We start from the raw sequence: 16,925 nt of genomic DNA, 5'->3' as shown, positions 1-16,925 counted from the left end.
GTATATGCGAGGGCATGGATCACAAGCACAGGATTATTGTAAGAGGTGATACGGCACGTGTGCCATCAATCATGGACCTTGACGTGGTGAATTTTGCGAAAGCTTTTGACGAGGTTCAGTGGTGAAAAACGCATGGTCAAAATGTCGGGGAGGCAATTCCCCGCGCACCATTATAAAAGATCCAACTTTTTCATCAGCCACCGAAAAAATTCGCTTTCTCTCTCAACCATTATTTGGATGTTCACATTCTCTCTCAACCATTATTTGGATTTTTTCGACCCCTAAACGCGACTGCCATCGACTTTCGTGATAACAGCAGCTAACCGGATGCGACCCTCTTACACAGGTGGGACCCATGCGTCAGCCTTCTTCGCCCTCTAGCCTCCTCAGTCCCCACGCGACTGCTGCAGGTCCAGCCCGTCACCTCTGCCGCCGTGCGTAGCGCTGTCGCCCGCTGCGAACACTCGCGAGAGCGATGGCTGGCACCCTCCGCGGGGCATGAGCTTGCAGCGCTCCTTGTGGGCGGGTGCCGTGGACACGCTCGCCGGAGACCACGACCACGTCCTCAACGCTGCCGCGCCGTTCGCGGAGCAACCGGCCCTCGACGCCCCTGGCGGCGGTGGCGACGCGGCTTGTCCCTATGCACGGCACCCCTGGCGGAGGTGGCGGCGCGACTTACCTCGCGAGTAGCCAAGCTCCGCACCGACGGCGCCAGGGAGGTATGCCCAGGCCGTGCGACGTGCGCGCCGACGAGCTCCAATCCACCCCCACCCCAGCCCTCGCACCCAGCCCAAGGCAACGCCACGCCCACGGCGGCCGACCGGGCTCGCTCGCCCGCGCCATCCTTCTTCAGCGACTTCGGTAAGCCCATCCTAGACAACGAGAACCCGACTAAGGTGTTGGGGTTTAGTCCTACATCGTTTAACGATGGTGGGGGAGCACAACATATAAGGCGGAAGAAGCTCCCACATATCAGGCTAGTCTTTTTGGTTGGGAAGGCCCAAGGCCTTATGTGTTGTAGCTCCGGTAAACCTAGGACCCGTGGGAGCGTAGACTCGTGGTAACGAGCCTACAGCCAGCTCAAAGATCGAGAACTCGGTGGTCACCACCGGTTCCAATAATTGGTATCAGAGCCCATGGTCAAAAAAGCTAAACCCAATAAAAAAATCTCGAGCGTCACACATACGGAGGGGGCACCCCGATGTATGACTAAGGAGGAGATTATTGACTAAGGGAGAGATTGTTGGGGTTTAGTGAAAGCATAACATATAAGGCGGAAGAAGCCCCACCTATTAGGCTAGTCTTTTGGGTTGGAAAAGGCCCGAGACCTTATATGTTGTAGCTCCGATGGACCTGGAACCTGGTAATGAGCCGGATCGGCTGTAAGCCAGCTCCAAGATCGAGAACTCGGTGGTCACCGCCGCCTCCAACGTGAGGCTCCCGCGCACCTGCTCCTGTGGTGGCCGACGACGGCTGGCCAGGCACGTGCTAGAGCTGTGGTGGGTTGGAGCGGTCGTGCCCCCGTGCTCGCCAGCCGGTCGTGCCCCATGCTCGTCAGGCGGGCATGGCCGGCGGTGGCCGAGTGGAGCCAGCCCGTCCGAGCTTTGTGGCGGCCAGGATGCGAAGACGGGCAGCGCAGCCACGGCCCGCTGGTGGGACGCCGGGAGGAGGTCCCCACCGTCGGCTGCCGAGTCGAACAGCGCAGCCATACCGCGGAGACGGCCGTAGCCGCGGAGGGCGCCGACAGCGCCGCCACCGAGCACACAGTACCCGTGTTTGCTACAATAACAGCGGATTTGCTACAGTACCCACCAGCGGGTTTGCTACAGTGCCCGTGTTTGCTACAATAACCGCCCAGGGGGTAAAACAGACGGTTTTAGATAGTTCAGGGGGCAAAACAGACGGTTTCATAGTTGAGGGGTAAAGTAGACCAAGTATGATAGGTGGGGGGTTAAGTAGACTTTTTCCTGTTGATTAGGACCAGAGGTTTTTTTTTTGGGTGAGATTGGCTTCGATCCATGTTGAACTCTTCTCTTTTTTCTTTCTTTCTTTATTATTGTCTACAGTTCCCCTAACCTGTTTGGAGTAGTAGCTAACGCACACATAACTCGACGGGAAATGCTTGAATTCTTCTACTGAATTTTCTTTTTCTTATTGAAAAAAGAAGTACGTATATTTACACACGCAAGTTGTGATGTTACTGAAAGATTCTTCGTTCATCACGGGATGCCAATTGCTGGTTTGAATTACGATATGGGAGGCACATGTTTTCAGTGGCTACTCCGGGAGCTACTTCCTCCGTTCTAAATTATAAGTCATATTAATATAAAAATATGATGATGTGATCAACATACAACAAGTCGGAAGATTTGAGTGGAATGAGACCAGAGATCTGCTTGGCTTTAACATAGAACCAGCCGATTCTAAAAACCCAACGACGTGCCAGTCAATTAGACCTGCAATTGATTTGAAGAGAAAAATCTTATCAGTAATTTAAAGTGGAACATGTCTGTTGCACCAAGCAGTTCCAAATGTATGGCTAGATAGCCGATTCAATGATGTTATCGACTAAATAGTCGATATCCAGCGTATCCATGAAACGAAGATCTTTAAATCAAGGATTGTTGGCTAATATTAAATGATAATGATACGAATCAAAATAACTGATACCCATGGAACATTAAAAAGCATCATCGCCTAAATGGAACATGATTGATATAAAGCGCCGAGCCGATAAATTTGATGAAAAAAGTATAACATGCAAACAAATCGACTGTCTAATATAAATAAATCTATAAACATTTTTATGTCTAATCTATTATCATCAACAGTGAGGTTCGATCGGATCGATACAGCTATGATAATGATAATAAACTAAAGCCAAAGAAGCTATACAACCACCTATATATTGACAGATTCATGAAAACAGGCTATATGCGTGAGGGTATAGGCAAATCGACTAAAATAGTCGATGCAGTCATAACAAACAAACAATATATATCTTGATCATGAACAAGATCACTAATCGATAATTTCTAATCTAAAATCCTACCAGTGAGGTTCGATTAGATCGATGTAGCTATGGTAGTGTCATTAGATTGTATCTCATTAATTAGTGAGCTTATTCAAGATTGAAACATGTCTTTGAATACATACCATGTTTGATTGGAATAGAGATAAAACAGCCGGAATTAAGCCATCAATTATAAGATTTAAAGCGTGACCAGATCAAAGGATGATCAATTAAGATGATATGATGTCAATCTATCTCTATCTCAATTAGATGATTTGTTATAATTAGTAAAACATTAATTATAACAAGATCGATAACTGGTAAATCAACCAAAAACAGTAAGGAAATCTTACTAATCTTAGCTAATTCGATAACTGGTGATATTGTATTAAACAACAAATTATTTAACACAAGATCAATAACTTTGATCTATATTATGATTCGTAAGAGATCAATCAGCTGATGTAGCCTTACAAACTATGATACGGATCGATAATTAACTTATATTATGGCTCATAAAAGATCAATTAGATGATGCAGTTTTACAAACACAATACAAGTTGTGACGATAGTCATAAGCAAGCTGGAGGCCGATCAGTCGATGCAGCCCTGTTTGCTGAAGAACTTATCGAGATCTACAGTACTCCTACTCCTAATGCGATGGCAAAAGCCGAAAAGATTGTATTGATTGAATGCTCGTGTATTTTTTTACAATAACCAGGATCTAATATTTATACACAGAACCTAACACATGAATCCTACTAAAATACGGCTCATTATAATTCTTGGAATAAAAAAACTTTCTAACTTAATAATAACTTGGACCTCAATTTTTCTTATTCGTAGAATCCAACACATCTCCCTGGCACCACTCAAGTATAGCCCATTGACGCCGTCTGCTGACGTCATCCATAAAATAGCCGATTCTGACCTTACATCTAAATCTGCTGATACCGATTCTCATCCAATCGATTCCTTAAATGACACAATCCTGGAAGCTTCGAGTTCCCATGTTCTTTTTCCTAATTTTTTTGTGTAAACAAGTCGCTTTGACTTTTTTTGATTCATCCATTTTGCTATGTATCTAGACTTAATATTATATCTAGATGCATAGCAAAATAGATGTAAAAAAAAATCAAAGCGACTTATAATTTGGAACGGATGGAGCAGTATACATCAAATTGTTGACAGTCTGGCCCACGTACGCTGACACAATTTTGATCTCATTGTGGATACCGGTGATTTTCAAAGAAATAAAACGATACAAACCCTGTTTCTAAATCTATGGTGTTTCATGTATTTTAAAACGGGACGGGGAATTCTAAACACTAGTCATATCGTTGCTCAACACGCCTTACTGCTCACACAATGACACAATGTGCTAATCCCTTTGCTGATTGGCTCATCACTGGGGTACTGGACAGCCACGGTCCTAGATTATTAGCACGCTGTTCGCATGGTCACCGAAAAGACGAGCAAACAGCATCCGAATCAGGTTGACGACGATATCATGGGTATAAACTAATTCACCCTTGATGAATACAAAAAAATTGCTGGAGCAAATGGCTTGAGGAAGGGATAACATGGGGCCAAAGGCCAAGTGGCATATTCTCCCGGGCCATATATAGAACCTAACCGATGAGATCAAAGCCTAGGATGACAGCTGACAAAAACAATGTTATCTTGAGCTCTGCGGCGATTGACGTTACTGACTGGAGAAGTGTCACATCACATGTCCGTTGTTTAGGCTCATCATGCGAATAGAATTTTGTCGGGGTCGTGCTTCTTTTCCAGGAGTAGTAAAGCTCATGTTTCTTCCTCTGATGAACCAAAACCTCATCTGAAAGCTGAATTTTGTGGACCTATCGGCCATTCAGAAGCTTCCAGTGACAGAGATGGCCATGGACACTTGAAATTTACACCTCCAAGACTGATTTCATCGTCAAGACACCCAGTAGTTGTTACTCTCACTGGCAGTGCAGCCCACTGGCTATCTTGCACGTCCCACTCCCTTTTTCCACAGGGGGTAATAATTAAAACAATGTTTGATCAGTTAAAGCTCCATCCGGCTGACCTTTTGCAGAGCATAATGCGATTTATTATTATCTCACGTACATATATTGATAGCGTGAAGCTCTACGAAGGGACTGGACGCAACAAGCTGTCACTAAACTAATGGCAGACACATTACTGAGTTTATGCGGACGATCTCCACCTAACTGATAAATGGTACTATATCTGTCCAAACAGATTAATATTTTAGTTTTGTTCTATAAATTAAATTACCTTAGGTTTGATCATGTTCTTTTATATAAAAAAAGAATCACTAACTAGTGTCATAAATGTTAACAAACAAATTTGATCAAACTTGAAATAGTTTAACCGAGAACAAATTAGAGGCGAACCAATCATCCTATGTCCACCGCCTCGATCGAGGTATGGAGGTCAGAATAAATAGAATAATAATGAATAAAAAAGAGAAAATCATTTAACTGGATAAGGGGCGGATGTAGCCAGGTGGATCAAGGCAGTGGATTGTGAACCCACCATGCGCGGGTTCAATTCCCGTCATTCGCCCAACGCATTATTGCAATTTCTAAAAATGCAATTTTCCATATCAGTTGTTGGGTTCCTTGTGGTGTAACATGTCCACCCGGTTCAAGTCATCGACTTAGCATGGGTGCACGGCTATGCTTTCAGTGGTAGGCGGCGTCCCCGTCGACAGCGAGACGCCTGTGGTGACTTCATGAATCTCGAGATCTGTCTGTTCAGTCCTTTGAAAGTGCTCATAGGGGTAGGATTTGCGTACGTAGGTTCATAGGGGTGAGTGTACGTATGTGTTATAGGCGTATACGTTGTACTCTGTAATTCTTAAAAAAAGAGAACAAATTAGAGTATCAAGTTTCTCTAGAAGAGAGGTAGGGAGAAAATAAACCTTTCTTCTAACAAGTTTTTGTGCACTTGCTTCTGAAAATAACCCTCCATTTTAAATTATGAGTCATTTCAATTCTTCTTAAGTCAAACTTATCTAATTTTGACAAGTTTATCATAAATTATATTAGCATATATATAACATCAAATAAATGCACTATCAAAATATATATCTAACGGTGTATCTAATGAATCTTGTTTCATGTAGTAGATGTTTGTGCATTTTTTTGTAAACTTAGTCAAAACTACGTAAGTTTGACTTAGAACCAAGCTAAAACGACTTACAATTTCGAATGTGAGAGTAAATAAATAACATATAAAGATCATGTGTCAACAAAGACCAAACACCATTTATGTAACTTCATTGAATATAATTTTTCAGAAGCTTCTAAAGATATTTTTATAAGCTCTAACTATATTATTTAGGTTCTTGTGTCTCCTATCTGAGACTTTTCTCGGGATTTTTAGAAGTTTGAAGATATTTTTGTGACCGCCACACCGTTACATATAGACAATGACTTAGCGTCCTTCATGTGACCTCTTTTAGATTTCTTAACTGATAAATGGCGAGTTATAATGTACTCCATGGGTTTATCAAATTTGAAAAATCATAACTTTTCATAGCGAAGATAAATATATAGTTTATAAAAAAGTAAAACCCTACTGAGACCCACAGCTCTGTAGTTCAACGTTTTTCTATTTGAGGTCATTTGAATACCAAAATAATGGTCGAACCTGCCCCCGCGTCGCTCCCACGTGAGCGGCTCGGGCGGCTCCTCCCCCCAATCCCTAGCAGCCCCTCCCCTCCCCTCCCCGCCGTGCCGCCGCCAGAGCTGGCCGCCGGCATGGCCGCCCGGCCAGTAGGGATGGCGGCGGCGGGGCCTTTCTCCTTCCTCTTGGCGGCGCGTGCGGCAGTAGGCCGACGGCCCCTCCCCTCGCGTGAGCTGCGTGGAGCTCAGCGGGGAGGGCTGTCGCGGCTATGGCGGTGCCGGCTGGTGCCCTAGCTGGCGCAAGGGACGGCGGCGAGCTCTCCTTCTCCTCCGCGCGTTCCCCTCCTCCTCTCTTGACGGCGACAGCGACGACAGCTGGGGCCGCCGGTTCGGGCCACGTGAGGTTAGATCCGGTGCCCGGGAGGCCGGATCTAGACTCCAGGTGGCCAGTTCAGCTTCGGGGCCGGCGGCGGGTGAAGTGGTGGCCGGTGGCGGTTGCGGCGGCGGTCGGGGCTTGTGATGGCGCTGGGGCAGCACTCCCTCTGCGTGCCTCTCCCCTCACGGCCCTGGCTGTTGCGGTGGCGGCCGGGCCTCTTCAGGGACTGGTTATGGCCAGGGCGGCAACCTGCTGGCTAGCCTGCCCGTGATGGCCGGTTTACCGGCCTCGGCGGCGGGCAGGGCGACGGGTCGGCACATTGCGGTGCCTGCGGTTGTGGTCAAGACGGAGGCGGCAGCGGCGGCATGGGGCGCCGGGTTCGGGGCCTGATGTCCGGATCCGGCGATCCCAGGGCAGGGGGCGGCGCCCGAGATGGTGGGGCACACGCCCTGTAGCGGCTAGCGGCGAGGTCGGCTACGACATCGGCGGGTGCCAGGGGCGACGAAGATGGTCAGTGGTGGCCTCGTCGTGCAGCACTGGGACGCGAGCGACGGAGTCAGGTCCGGCTATGCGTGGCCCGGACAGAGGGGGCGACGGCTGACGCAGCTGTGCGGCTGCTGCGTGCAGCCGGCGCGTCGATGCCCCTCTGAAGGGGCTTCCTTGGGCGGCGGGACAGCGACGATGGCGGTGAAGGCTGGCAGGGGGTCCGGCTTCGTGACCCGGCGTTCGTGCTAGAGGGTTCTTGGGCGAAAGCCTTGGCGACGGTGACGCCATTGGGCGCCGTTTCCCTGTTGGGGGAGTCATGTTTTTCCCTCTAGCATGTCATCCAAGGGTGAAAACCCGGTCCACTTTAGACGTGCGACGGTGGGGCCATCGGCAATGCTCCCTTCCTGAAGACGTCGCATCTGGATTATTGCCGTGGCCTCGATGCGAGGCATGGGTTTGCGACTGGAAGTCGGAGCTGCTCTTCAATGGTTGAGCTTGGCAACGATGACCGGTGGCGGTCGTTCCTTTGGACCAGTCGGAAGGTGACCAGTGGGTGGCCTGCCATGGGAAGTCCAAGCTGCTGGCAGCTTTGCTTCCATGCTCGGCAACGATGATCCATGGCAGCATGTCGTGTTTGTGCTCAATCACGTCGCGTGGGGTGGTTAGCCCCTCGGGTGCCATTTTGGCTACTCAGTTGGCTAACCTTCTTGTATATTATTACATTCTTTCGTCTTAATTGAGCGACAAAGCTCCTGTCTTTTGTTTCAAAAAAAATACCAAAATAATTTGTAGAATGTGTAGATCTACGATAGACTTGCTCCAAAACATACAGTTGTATGCCAGATATACCATGTATCTCATAGTAACTCAGTAATGTCCAACTCCTTTGTATTACCTGTCATTCATGCTAGACAAGGAAACATATTTAAAGGGCCTCCGTACTCGTGTCAAGCACTACTGCACTCTCCTTTCAAGATGCAGTCTTGTTGACAAGATAGGGCAAATTCAGCTTGTCGATGCTGTTTTGTAAGTTTTTTCTATGTATAAATAAAAGACATATTACAAGCCCGAGAGCTTTCATGGAAAAGAAGAACTTTCATCTAGAGGAGCGATTCTTCACACTTTTTTCTTAACACAAGCGGATTCACAAGTATGGCAGTCAAATGTTTTTGTTTCTTGCTCAATCCTGCAACTATCTTCTCGCCAAGCCTGCTGGGATCACTAATATTTCTACTCCCTCCATCCCAAATTGTAAGTCATTCCAAGAATCTTGGAGAGTCAAAGTTTTTCAAGTTTGACCAAATTTATATAACAAAATAATAATATTTATCATACCAAGTAAGTATCATTAGATTCTTCATTAGTTATATTTTCATATTATACATATTTGATGTCATCAATCTTTGTGTTTCTCTCTATAATTTTAGTCAAACTTGAAAAAGTTTGACTCTCCAAGATTCTTGGAATGACTTACAATTTGGGATGGAGGGAGTATTTTTTATAGTTGCACCCTATGTTCACTTTCTTAAGAGGTCCCTGTTCTTGTGAACTGTAAACTGGATGGCAGTTGAGAATATTATACGCCATGCGCAAAATTTTTATCTGAAGTGGCCATGGGATTCTATCGAACTGGTGCGTGACGATAGTATGACAGTTTGCCTCACTGCAATTTCAGAGGATTTGAAATTGCCGTAGCTTTTGTCTAGCGTCTAGCCCTGATACTTGTCCTATCCTAGCTGGTCAAGCTAGTTGAACCAAAAGCAGTAGTTGACCTTAGTTACTCCTAGCTCCATCCGGCTGACTTCTTTCCAGTACTTTATTATCCACCAATCAGTGTCTCTAGTACACTGGTAGTCGCACACAATACAGAACTTCTGCAGCCAAAAGCACCAATCTCCACCTAACATATCAAAGATCATGCGTATTGGCAGAACCAAACACCATATATGCCACGCCAAAAAAAACATATCTGCAATTTCAAGAATAACTGCATGTAGTTGCGCGATGGCAAAAGAGCAGTACATTTTTTGTGCAAAAACGCACACAAAAAAAAGCAGTTAAAAGCGATTTTTCAGCAAATCATTCTCTCCTTTCCACCTGTTACATTTTCATTCTATTACACCAAACCAGGCTGACTACTACAAAGACAGCACGTAATATCAGTTGACACTATTGGGCTTCAGGTCCACAAAATTTGGCAAGAAAATGATATCCAAGAATGTGTCAGAAAAAAATACAGTGAATCTTATGTATCCGAAACTATGTTCCTTCCTATCTATGGTAAACACAACATGCTAAGTGCTGCGGTACATGTCTATGATGTTTGCAGCGCAGAATGTATCACGTGATGGCGAAGTAGCCAGCAATTTCTATCCTCAGGTTCTCTCTCTATCAAACTCTCTTCGTATGGTCTCTAGCAACATCTCATTCCATGTGTCTACTGGTCCTGGCATGCACCAATGCAAACAATCCTGAGGTGGAGGTTTTCCATCTGGCCCTCTCTGTGTCTTCTTGTGAGGGTCAGGACTTCTATACGGGCCAGGATGACCATCAGCCCTGAAGGCAAAGGGTTCAGTGATATCCATCAATTTCAACCTGGAACCGTGTTCCCCCGCATTCTTCACTGCCTTCCTGAAGCCTGTAACCTGCTTTTCATGCATCGCATCGGTAAAGCCATTCCTCACCACTTCATCCAGGGGCTTGACCTTTCCAGTGCATGATCCACCAGTGTTCCATGCTCCACCTTCATAATGATCAGGTGACCATGTTCGCACAATAGCTAGGCCTGTGAAATTTGGGTTAGTCGCCACAGCAGTTAGGCAAGTCTCGACAGAGATACCAAAAGCATCCACATTGTTGACCTGCATTTTTCCTGCTTTACGAGGCCACCAAAGCTGCCCTCCAACAACATTCCCATTCAGGATATAGGCTGATCGTTTGGCAAACCAGTGGCCAGAGGAAAGGACAAGTACATCAAACCTTGGGAGGAATTCCATGAAGGTCTCATCAGGAATATCCAGAAAAACCTTATCAATACCCTTAGGAGCAATCCCCACAGCTTCAGTTGACCTGTGCACTAACCAAGAAGACCAGACACGGGCGATAGTTGTTTTAGTTGACTTGAAGAGCCACTTATGCATCCTTTTGTTGCCTCGGTTTTGTGGGACATCTACCTGTAAAAAGGAGAACACCAAATGCTTTAAGACAATGAAGCGGATATATGTTGCCTGAGAACAAATGCTACAAATACATTGAATGTAGAAACACAGAACTGTTTAAAGTTGCCCTTCATATTACATTTACTGTATTCTAGGAATAAAAGCTTGTTAAGAAGTGTTCAGTAGAGATTAATGTCAAACATGGCGAGAAAAGGAAAGCTACTAATCTTAGTATAAGTCTTCGGAACTCCTATAAGAGCTTCTGAAATAGGAGGAGCCTTGTACCCTGATGAAATACACACTTTTAAGCAAATCTAACTCACAGAGCCTCCTACCTGTAACCCTGTAAGGGTATGGATGGAAGGATCCAGTTATTTTCCATTCTTTTTCTTATCAGTAATAGTTATTTTTTTTAGAGAAAAGATCTCCAATGAAAAAAAAAACGATGATGTTTGACCTAGGGTACATCATCATCTGTAAAAATGCCTACGAATTTGTTTGTATTCACATACCAATTGTATGACAGGGTATAAGTTAGTAAACTAGTCACATAAAGTATTCAGCAGGTCATGGTTTTATCATAATTACACTATAATGCAAATGTAAGATTCTGAACAGTAGCAGGAGGTATCTCACCTGCCACAGAATGCAAAGGAGGGACTCCATCTGGTTTCGAGCAACTGAATCCCCGACAAACGCAAGTGTCTTTCCTCTCATCAACTCCAAGAACTTCCTTGCATCAAAGCGCGGGAGGTTACACTGCTCTGGTTTCCATCTCCAATTCTCATAGTCCTTATCCGGTCGCCCATTTCCTTGGCAATTTTGCATCTGTGTGATGATAGGGCAAGAGTTGTTTGTGTAAAGTGGCCCAGAAGAATCAGTAACCCACTCTCCACGATATAGATCGCAAGTATCTGCACAGTCAGAAAACAAAGATCAATTCCAGCTATCCCAGATACTCTGATACGATGATGAATCTAATAAAATCACTACAGTACAATGACAAATGACATCCCAATCCATTCATGTTGGTAATGGTAAATATGCTGTGCAGAAATCTCTGGGGAACGAACTAACAGTTCACCTTGCTCAGCCTTTTGAGATTCGTTAGATGTCTCTTCGTCAGGAGTCGCTGTGGGATCACTAGAAGCAACTGGATCCGGCTCGTTGTCATCAATCTTTCCTGTAACTGCAGAAGTTTGGCTTGAATTCACGTCACCACCCTGACCATTCTGCTCCACTAAGGGTTCCCGTCCGCCCTGCGACAATTCTTCCCCAATTGCAGCGCCACTGCTGTTTCCATCAGCACGCTCCGACGACGAACGCTTCCCCAGGTCAGTAACTCCGGCGGGGAGGTATTCGTGCAGCGACGTCCGAGGCAGGGACGAGCCCTGGGACAGCGATATCACCACGAGGGTCAGCACCAGCGCCAGTACCGACACGACGACGGTGACGAGCCACCGCCGGACTCCAGAGACCCCCGCCGGGGCCTTCCTCCCCGGCAAGCTCATGGGCCCCGAGATCAACCCTCCCGTCCGTGCGGCATCTGCGGCTACGCGGGGCGAAATTCAGATCCAGGAAAGGGAAACGGTAGCGACGGTGGACCGTGGACAAGCTAGACGAGGAGGCGTACCAGCGTGGAATTTTGTGCGGGCGGCGCGGGGATCGGACCCGGGCGCGGAAGTGGCCAAGCGGAAGCGGCGTTGCTATGCTCACTGAGTCACCGCGGTCGGAGCTGGAGGAGGAAGCGATGGGGGGAAGGGGAACTCCGAACTCCTGGGGTTGGAAGGGCAAGGTGATTAATTGCTGATCAAGTGATCATGCGGCTTGTCCAAGTTAAAGGGTACAATGTTTCCAGTGGTTAAATAAATGTGGTTAAAATAGATTCACCGGGAAAAAGCACCGGCGACCTGTCTTTTCGTCACCTGACGAACTCGTTGTCATTTACCCTACCAGGAATTTATTAAAACAAATAAAGGGTAAATGAGACAGTTACGACAAAGAAAAGCAAAGAAAGCGAAAGATTGGGAAATATTTATTAAAATACAAAAAAGATTGAATAATTTTACTTTTTAATCATTTTGTATTTCTTTCTGTTAAAATAAAAGAGTTTTGTTGTTTCGTAATTGATTGATTGAATTCCAAAGAAAACCTATATTTATAGAAAATTCTTGAATATTTCATGGGGCTTAAGTTTAACCCACTCCGTTTAGTCACTTTTAGCCTTCCATTGATCCAAACAGAAGAGCTAAAACTAGGGACTAAACTTCAGTCCACCTCTTTTCTATTAGCTAAAAAGAGCTAAAAGTGGTCCTGAAACCAAAAGACACATATTACCCCCGCTCACCCAACGCTTAAATCTTGGACTATACTATGAATTATTTTAAGATTCCTGGATTCTAAATTTAAACATGAATTACATTGTGTCATTGATCCACTCATCACATTCAGCCTGTTCGCTGGTTGGTTTCTGGGCTGATAAGCCCGGCTGATGCTGGTTTACTGTGAAAGAAAAACATTGTGTCATGTCTGATAAACCCTCGCTGAAACCAGCCAGCGAACAGGCTGATTGTATTTAGACGAGTTGTATCTAGGCTGATTGGTTGACGAACGTGATTGGTTGCCAAAAGGAAAGTCAAATATTTTACTGTTATTGGGTTTGCTGCCAAAACTCATATCTTTCAGCCTAGTTCGTTTGGCTGTGGCTTGTTGTAAACGATCGTAAATTTCCAGCCAGAATAGTATTTTTCTCTCACATAAACCAACCAGCAGTACTTCTTCACGAACCAGCAACAATACGAACCTAGCCAACCAAATAGGCTATTTATTGCCAAATCTGTGGTAATTCCAACTTTTACGTATCATCATCTAAATATTTGGCTATGGTAGCAATAGGCAGACCCTTTTGTCTTCTCTTGTGGCCTTTATGATCACCTTGATAACAACTGGACTAAGTCACAATAAACATCTTTTTCCTTTAAAAAACAAAAGTCGCAATTGACAGCCATGTCGTCGTATGCTACTAGGAAAATAATTAGATGTCCGAGTGAGGAAACATAACAAATGGAGCCATGATCCAAATTTAAATCATTACGTGATAGAAGTCTCAACATCAGGACTATAATCCTTTTGCCAAAAAGTAAAGATGCATGCAAAATTCAGCAATACAAACCCATATATTTGCTTACCAATAGAATCATAAAAATTGCTTACCAACAGAATCATAAAAATTACAGATAAAATTGCTTACCAACTGAGTTATTTTATCTACAAAAAGTAAAGATGCGAGCAAAATTCAGCAATACATATCCAAACCAAGAAAGGCCTCAGGCAAGGAGACCCTTTCAAGCCTATTTGCTTGGTCGTGTTTGGCTTATAAGCCATGGCTTGTCAATCAACGAATAATATTTTTCTCTCACATCAAATCAACCAACAGTACTTTCAGCCATGGGTTATCAGCTAAACAAGCCCAAACGAACATGGCGTTTATCTCCAATCCTGTTCAACATAGTGGCAGACATGTTAGCAATTATTTTAAATAGGGCCAAACAGGATGGTCTTATTAGGGGAATAATCCCACATCTAATAGATGATGGACTGTCAATCTTACAGTATGCTAATGATATAGTTATTTTTTAGATCATGACATCGACTTAGCAAAGAATATGAAATTGTTACTTTGTGTCTTTGAACAATTGTCTGATCTAAAAATTAACTATCATAAAAGTAACATCTTCTATTTTGGGCAGACAGAGAGTGTGAGGAACAATACTCGTAACTCTTTGGTTGCAAACTAGGACAACTCCCCTTTAAGTACTTAGGCATCCCAATGCATGTTAGATGACTATCGAATAAAGACCGGAAAATGATAGAAGATAGAATCGAGAAAAAATTAAGCAGCTCGAAGGGTAAATTGTTGTCAGCCGGAGGGCAGTTTAGTCCTGATAAATTCTGTTTTATCTAGTTTATTGATGTTTATGATGTCTTTTTTTAAGATCCCTAGGAGTGTTCTAAAATACTTCAGATCTAGATTTTTTTTGACAATATGATCAGGAAAAAAAGAAGTATAGGTTAGGTCAAATGACATATTCTCTGTAAGCCAAAAGACCAAGGTGGAATGAGAATTATGAATTTAGAGCTGCAAAATAGGTGTCTGCTGAGTAAATAGTTGTTTAAGTTATGTAACGAAGAAGGCATGTGGCAGGATTTGAATTAAAAACAAATACCTAAAAAATAAAACATTGAGCCAAAAAGAAAGCAGGGGTTTCCTAGTTTTTGGCTAGCCTTATGGGTGTCAAAGATTAGTTCATAAACTTGGGTTGGTTTAATTAAATAATGGAACTCACATCAGGTTTTGGGAAGACAAGTGGTTGGGACACTATGTAAATGCATCTAGCCTTTTAGTGGGTTTTAGTGAATTGAATGACAACACCATTAAAGGTCTAACAAGTTTACTAAGTATTGAACAGCTAATCCCCGAGCGCCTTGTATCTGCTGAGCAACACCGTCTTGAGCTTGTCCGAGCAGTTGAACATGTAGCTGGTCAATAAGAGCACGTGTCTGACCAGTTTAACTAGGAGCCAAGCTATTGAATCAAGCATCCGACCGGTTTTACTAGGGAGCCAAGCTGTTGAATCAAGCATCCGACCAGTTGAATTGGTAGCCGAGTTGTTGAATCGAGCATCTGACTAGTTGAACTGGTAGCCGAGCTGTTGAATCGAGCATCCGGCCAGTTGAATTGGAAGCCAAGCTATTGAATCGAGCGTCCGACCAGTTTAACTGGGAGTGAAATTGATTTTATTGCATACACTTGTGGATTGTAGAATGAGAAGTGTATATAGGTTCAATAAGAAGGCAAACTTAATGATATTCCACATAATGTTCAAATACAGGCCAAAATTGTGTATTGTTGTGTTGGAAGATCATGAAAACAATATAGTTCAAGAGAAAGACAACAATGCAAATGGAGTTGATGAAATGGCTTCTATGTTGAGGAATATCATAGTATCATGAGAAAGCAAGCATATTTGGCAAATGTTAAAAGAGACATGAGTTGATGATTTTGGATTGGTCTCAATAATGACTTTCTTTGCATGAAAAAGAAGAGTTTGATAGTGGATTAGCTTTGATCAAGGATTGAAGGATGAGTCAAGAATGCATAAGTGAAGAAATATCAAGCAAAGGTTTAAATAACAAAGGACACAACTCATATTGAATATAAATTGGTCTCTGTGTTGGTTTGGTTGTATGGATAAAAATTTGGAAAATCACTTTGCATTGCCTTGATCAAGCTAGAAGTATGAAGATAGATATTGAAGTGAGTATTAGGAGTGTTAAGCCAAGATGAAGAGGATATAAGGAATCATGAATTGGCTTGACCATATTGATGTTGATTTATATATGTCTTTATGTTAATCAAACTAAAGCTTGATTGATCTCAACATTCATATCTAGAAGATATTCAAGCAAGAATCATACTATTGAAGAAATGGTTTTTCAATGAATGCTTAATATGATATGACTTGTGTATGGCTTGATAAGGTGAAGATAGCAAGGAAAGGGCTTCGAGGGACTAAGCGAAGGTGAAGGACAAGCGATGGCTTGAGGACCGAGGTACCATGGTTAAGGTGAAGAAGAGAATATTTGCATTGAGTCGAGGAACTAATCAAGCTATAAGAAGTCATATTGTGTTGAGGATCAAATCATTAGTATAAGTGACTTGAATCCATGAGGTGAACTCATATGTATGGAAATGGTTCAAGTCACATGCTCAAGATATGTTTGCTCGAAGAAATGAGACAAAGATGTTTGCAAAGCCTTTATGAAGTGATATTGAGAAAGAGGATAATACATGAGATGGTGAAAACCCCCAATTATAAAAGGATACGGTCACCAACGCAAAAGTGTTTAAATTCTTTGATGTTTTGAATTTGAGTTTAGAAAAAGTCGTACTATAACAGGGGATACAATGCATAAGCTTTAATGTGCAACCAAGTGCTCATTTACCCACCAAATATCCTTAAAGCCTCAGCCAAGACCGTAAGCTTTGCAATCGTATCTTTTGTGCTGTCTGGCAGGTGAGGCATTGCCGCACCTGAAGAGAGACACTGCCACAGAGTTGGGGGTATTTATACCCTTCCTCTTCCTCCCCAATGGCTCTTTGGAACCTCCTGCTCATTCCAGCTCGTCAAAAACAGAAAAGAGCTGCTCTCTCTCCCTCACTCACTATTGGAGATCCTCAAGCTTCTCCC

General features: G+C 44.0%; 1 protein-coding gene across 2 annotated transcripts; it reads right to left on the bottom strand.

Annotated features, from left to right (window-relative positions):
• Positions 1–9,519: 9,519 nt before the first annotated feature.
• Positions 9,520–12,474, bottom strand: LOC136453900 (protein YLS7-like). 2 transcript variants are annotated; one of them, XM_066454453.1, is made up of 4 exons: positions 12,308–12,474; positions 11,759–12,226; positions 11,311–11,588; positions 9,520–10,689 (listed from the first exon to the last, which is right to left on the bottom strand). In XM_066454453.1, the coding sequence occupies exons 2-4, from the start codon at positions 12,183–12,185 to the stop codon at positions 9,892–9,894; spliced, it is 1,503 nt and encodes a 500-aa protein (XP_066310550.1). In that variant the 5' UTR covers positions 12,186–12,226; positions 12,308–12,474; the 3' UTR covers positions 9,520–9,891. The 2 variants fall into 2 exon arrangements, with proteins under 2 accessions (XP_066310550.1, XP_066310551.1); XM_066454454.1 differs by having other exon boundaries at positions 11,759–12,220.
• Positions 12,475–16,925: the final 4,451 nt, after the last annotated feature.

The sequence above is a fragment of the Miscanthus floridulus genome, chromosome 5 (genome assembly GCF_019320115.1).
Source record: "Miscanthus floridulus cultivar M001 chromosome 5, ASM1932011v1, whole genome shotgun sequence".
In the NCBI taxonomy this organism is placed as follows: Eukaryota; Viridiplantae; Streptophyta; class Magnoliopsida; order Poales; family Poaceae; genus Miscanthus; species Miscanthus floridulus.
The sequence above is the reverse complement of the archived record's forward strand: the minus strand, read 5'-3'. Positions and strand labels throughout refer to the sequence as shown.

Excerpts from the sequence above, each read along its gene's own strand:
- LOC136453900 (XM_066454453.1), bottom strand. The coding sequence starts at position 12,185 with ATGAGCTTGCCGGGGAGGAAGGCCCCGGCGGGGGTCTCTGGAGTCCGG. Across the intron at positions 11,589-11,758 it reads ATCTCAAAAGGCTGAGCAAG|ATACTTGCGATCTATATCGT; the intron begins GTGAACTGTTAG and ends CTGACTGTGCAG. Across the intron at positions 10,690-11,310 it reads TCCTTTGCATTCTGTGGCAG|GTAGATGTCCCACAAAACCG; the intron begins GTGAGATACCTC and ends TCCTTTTTACAG.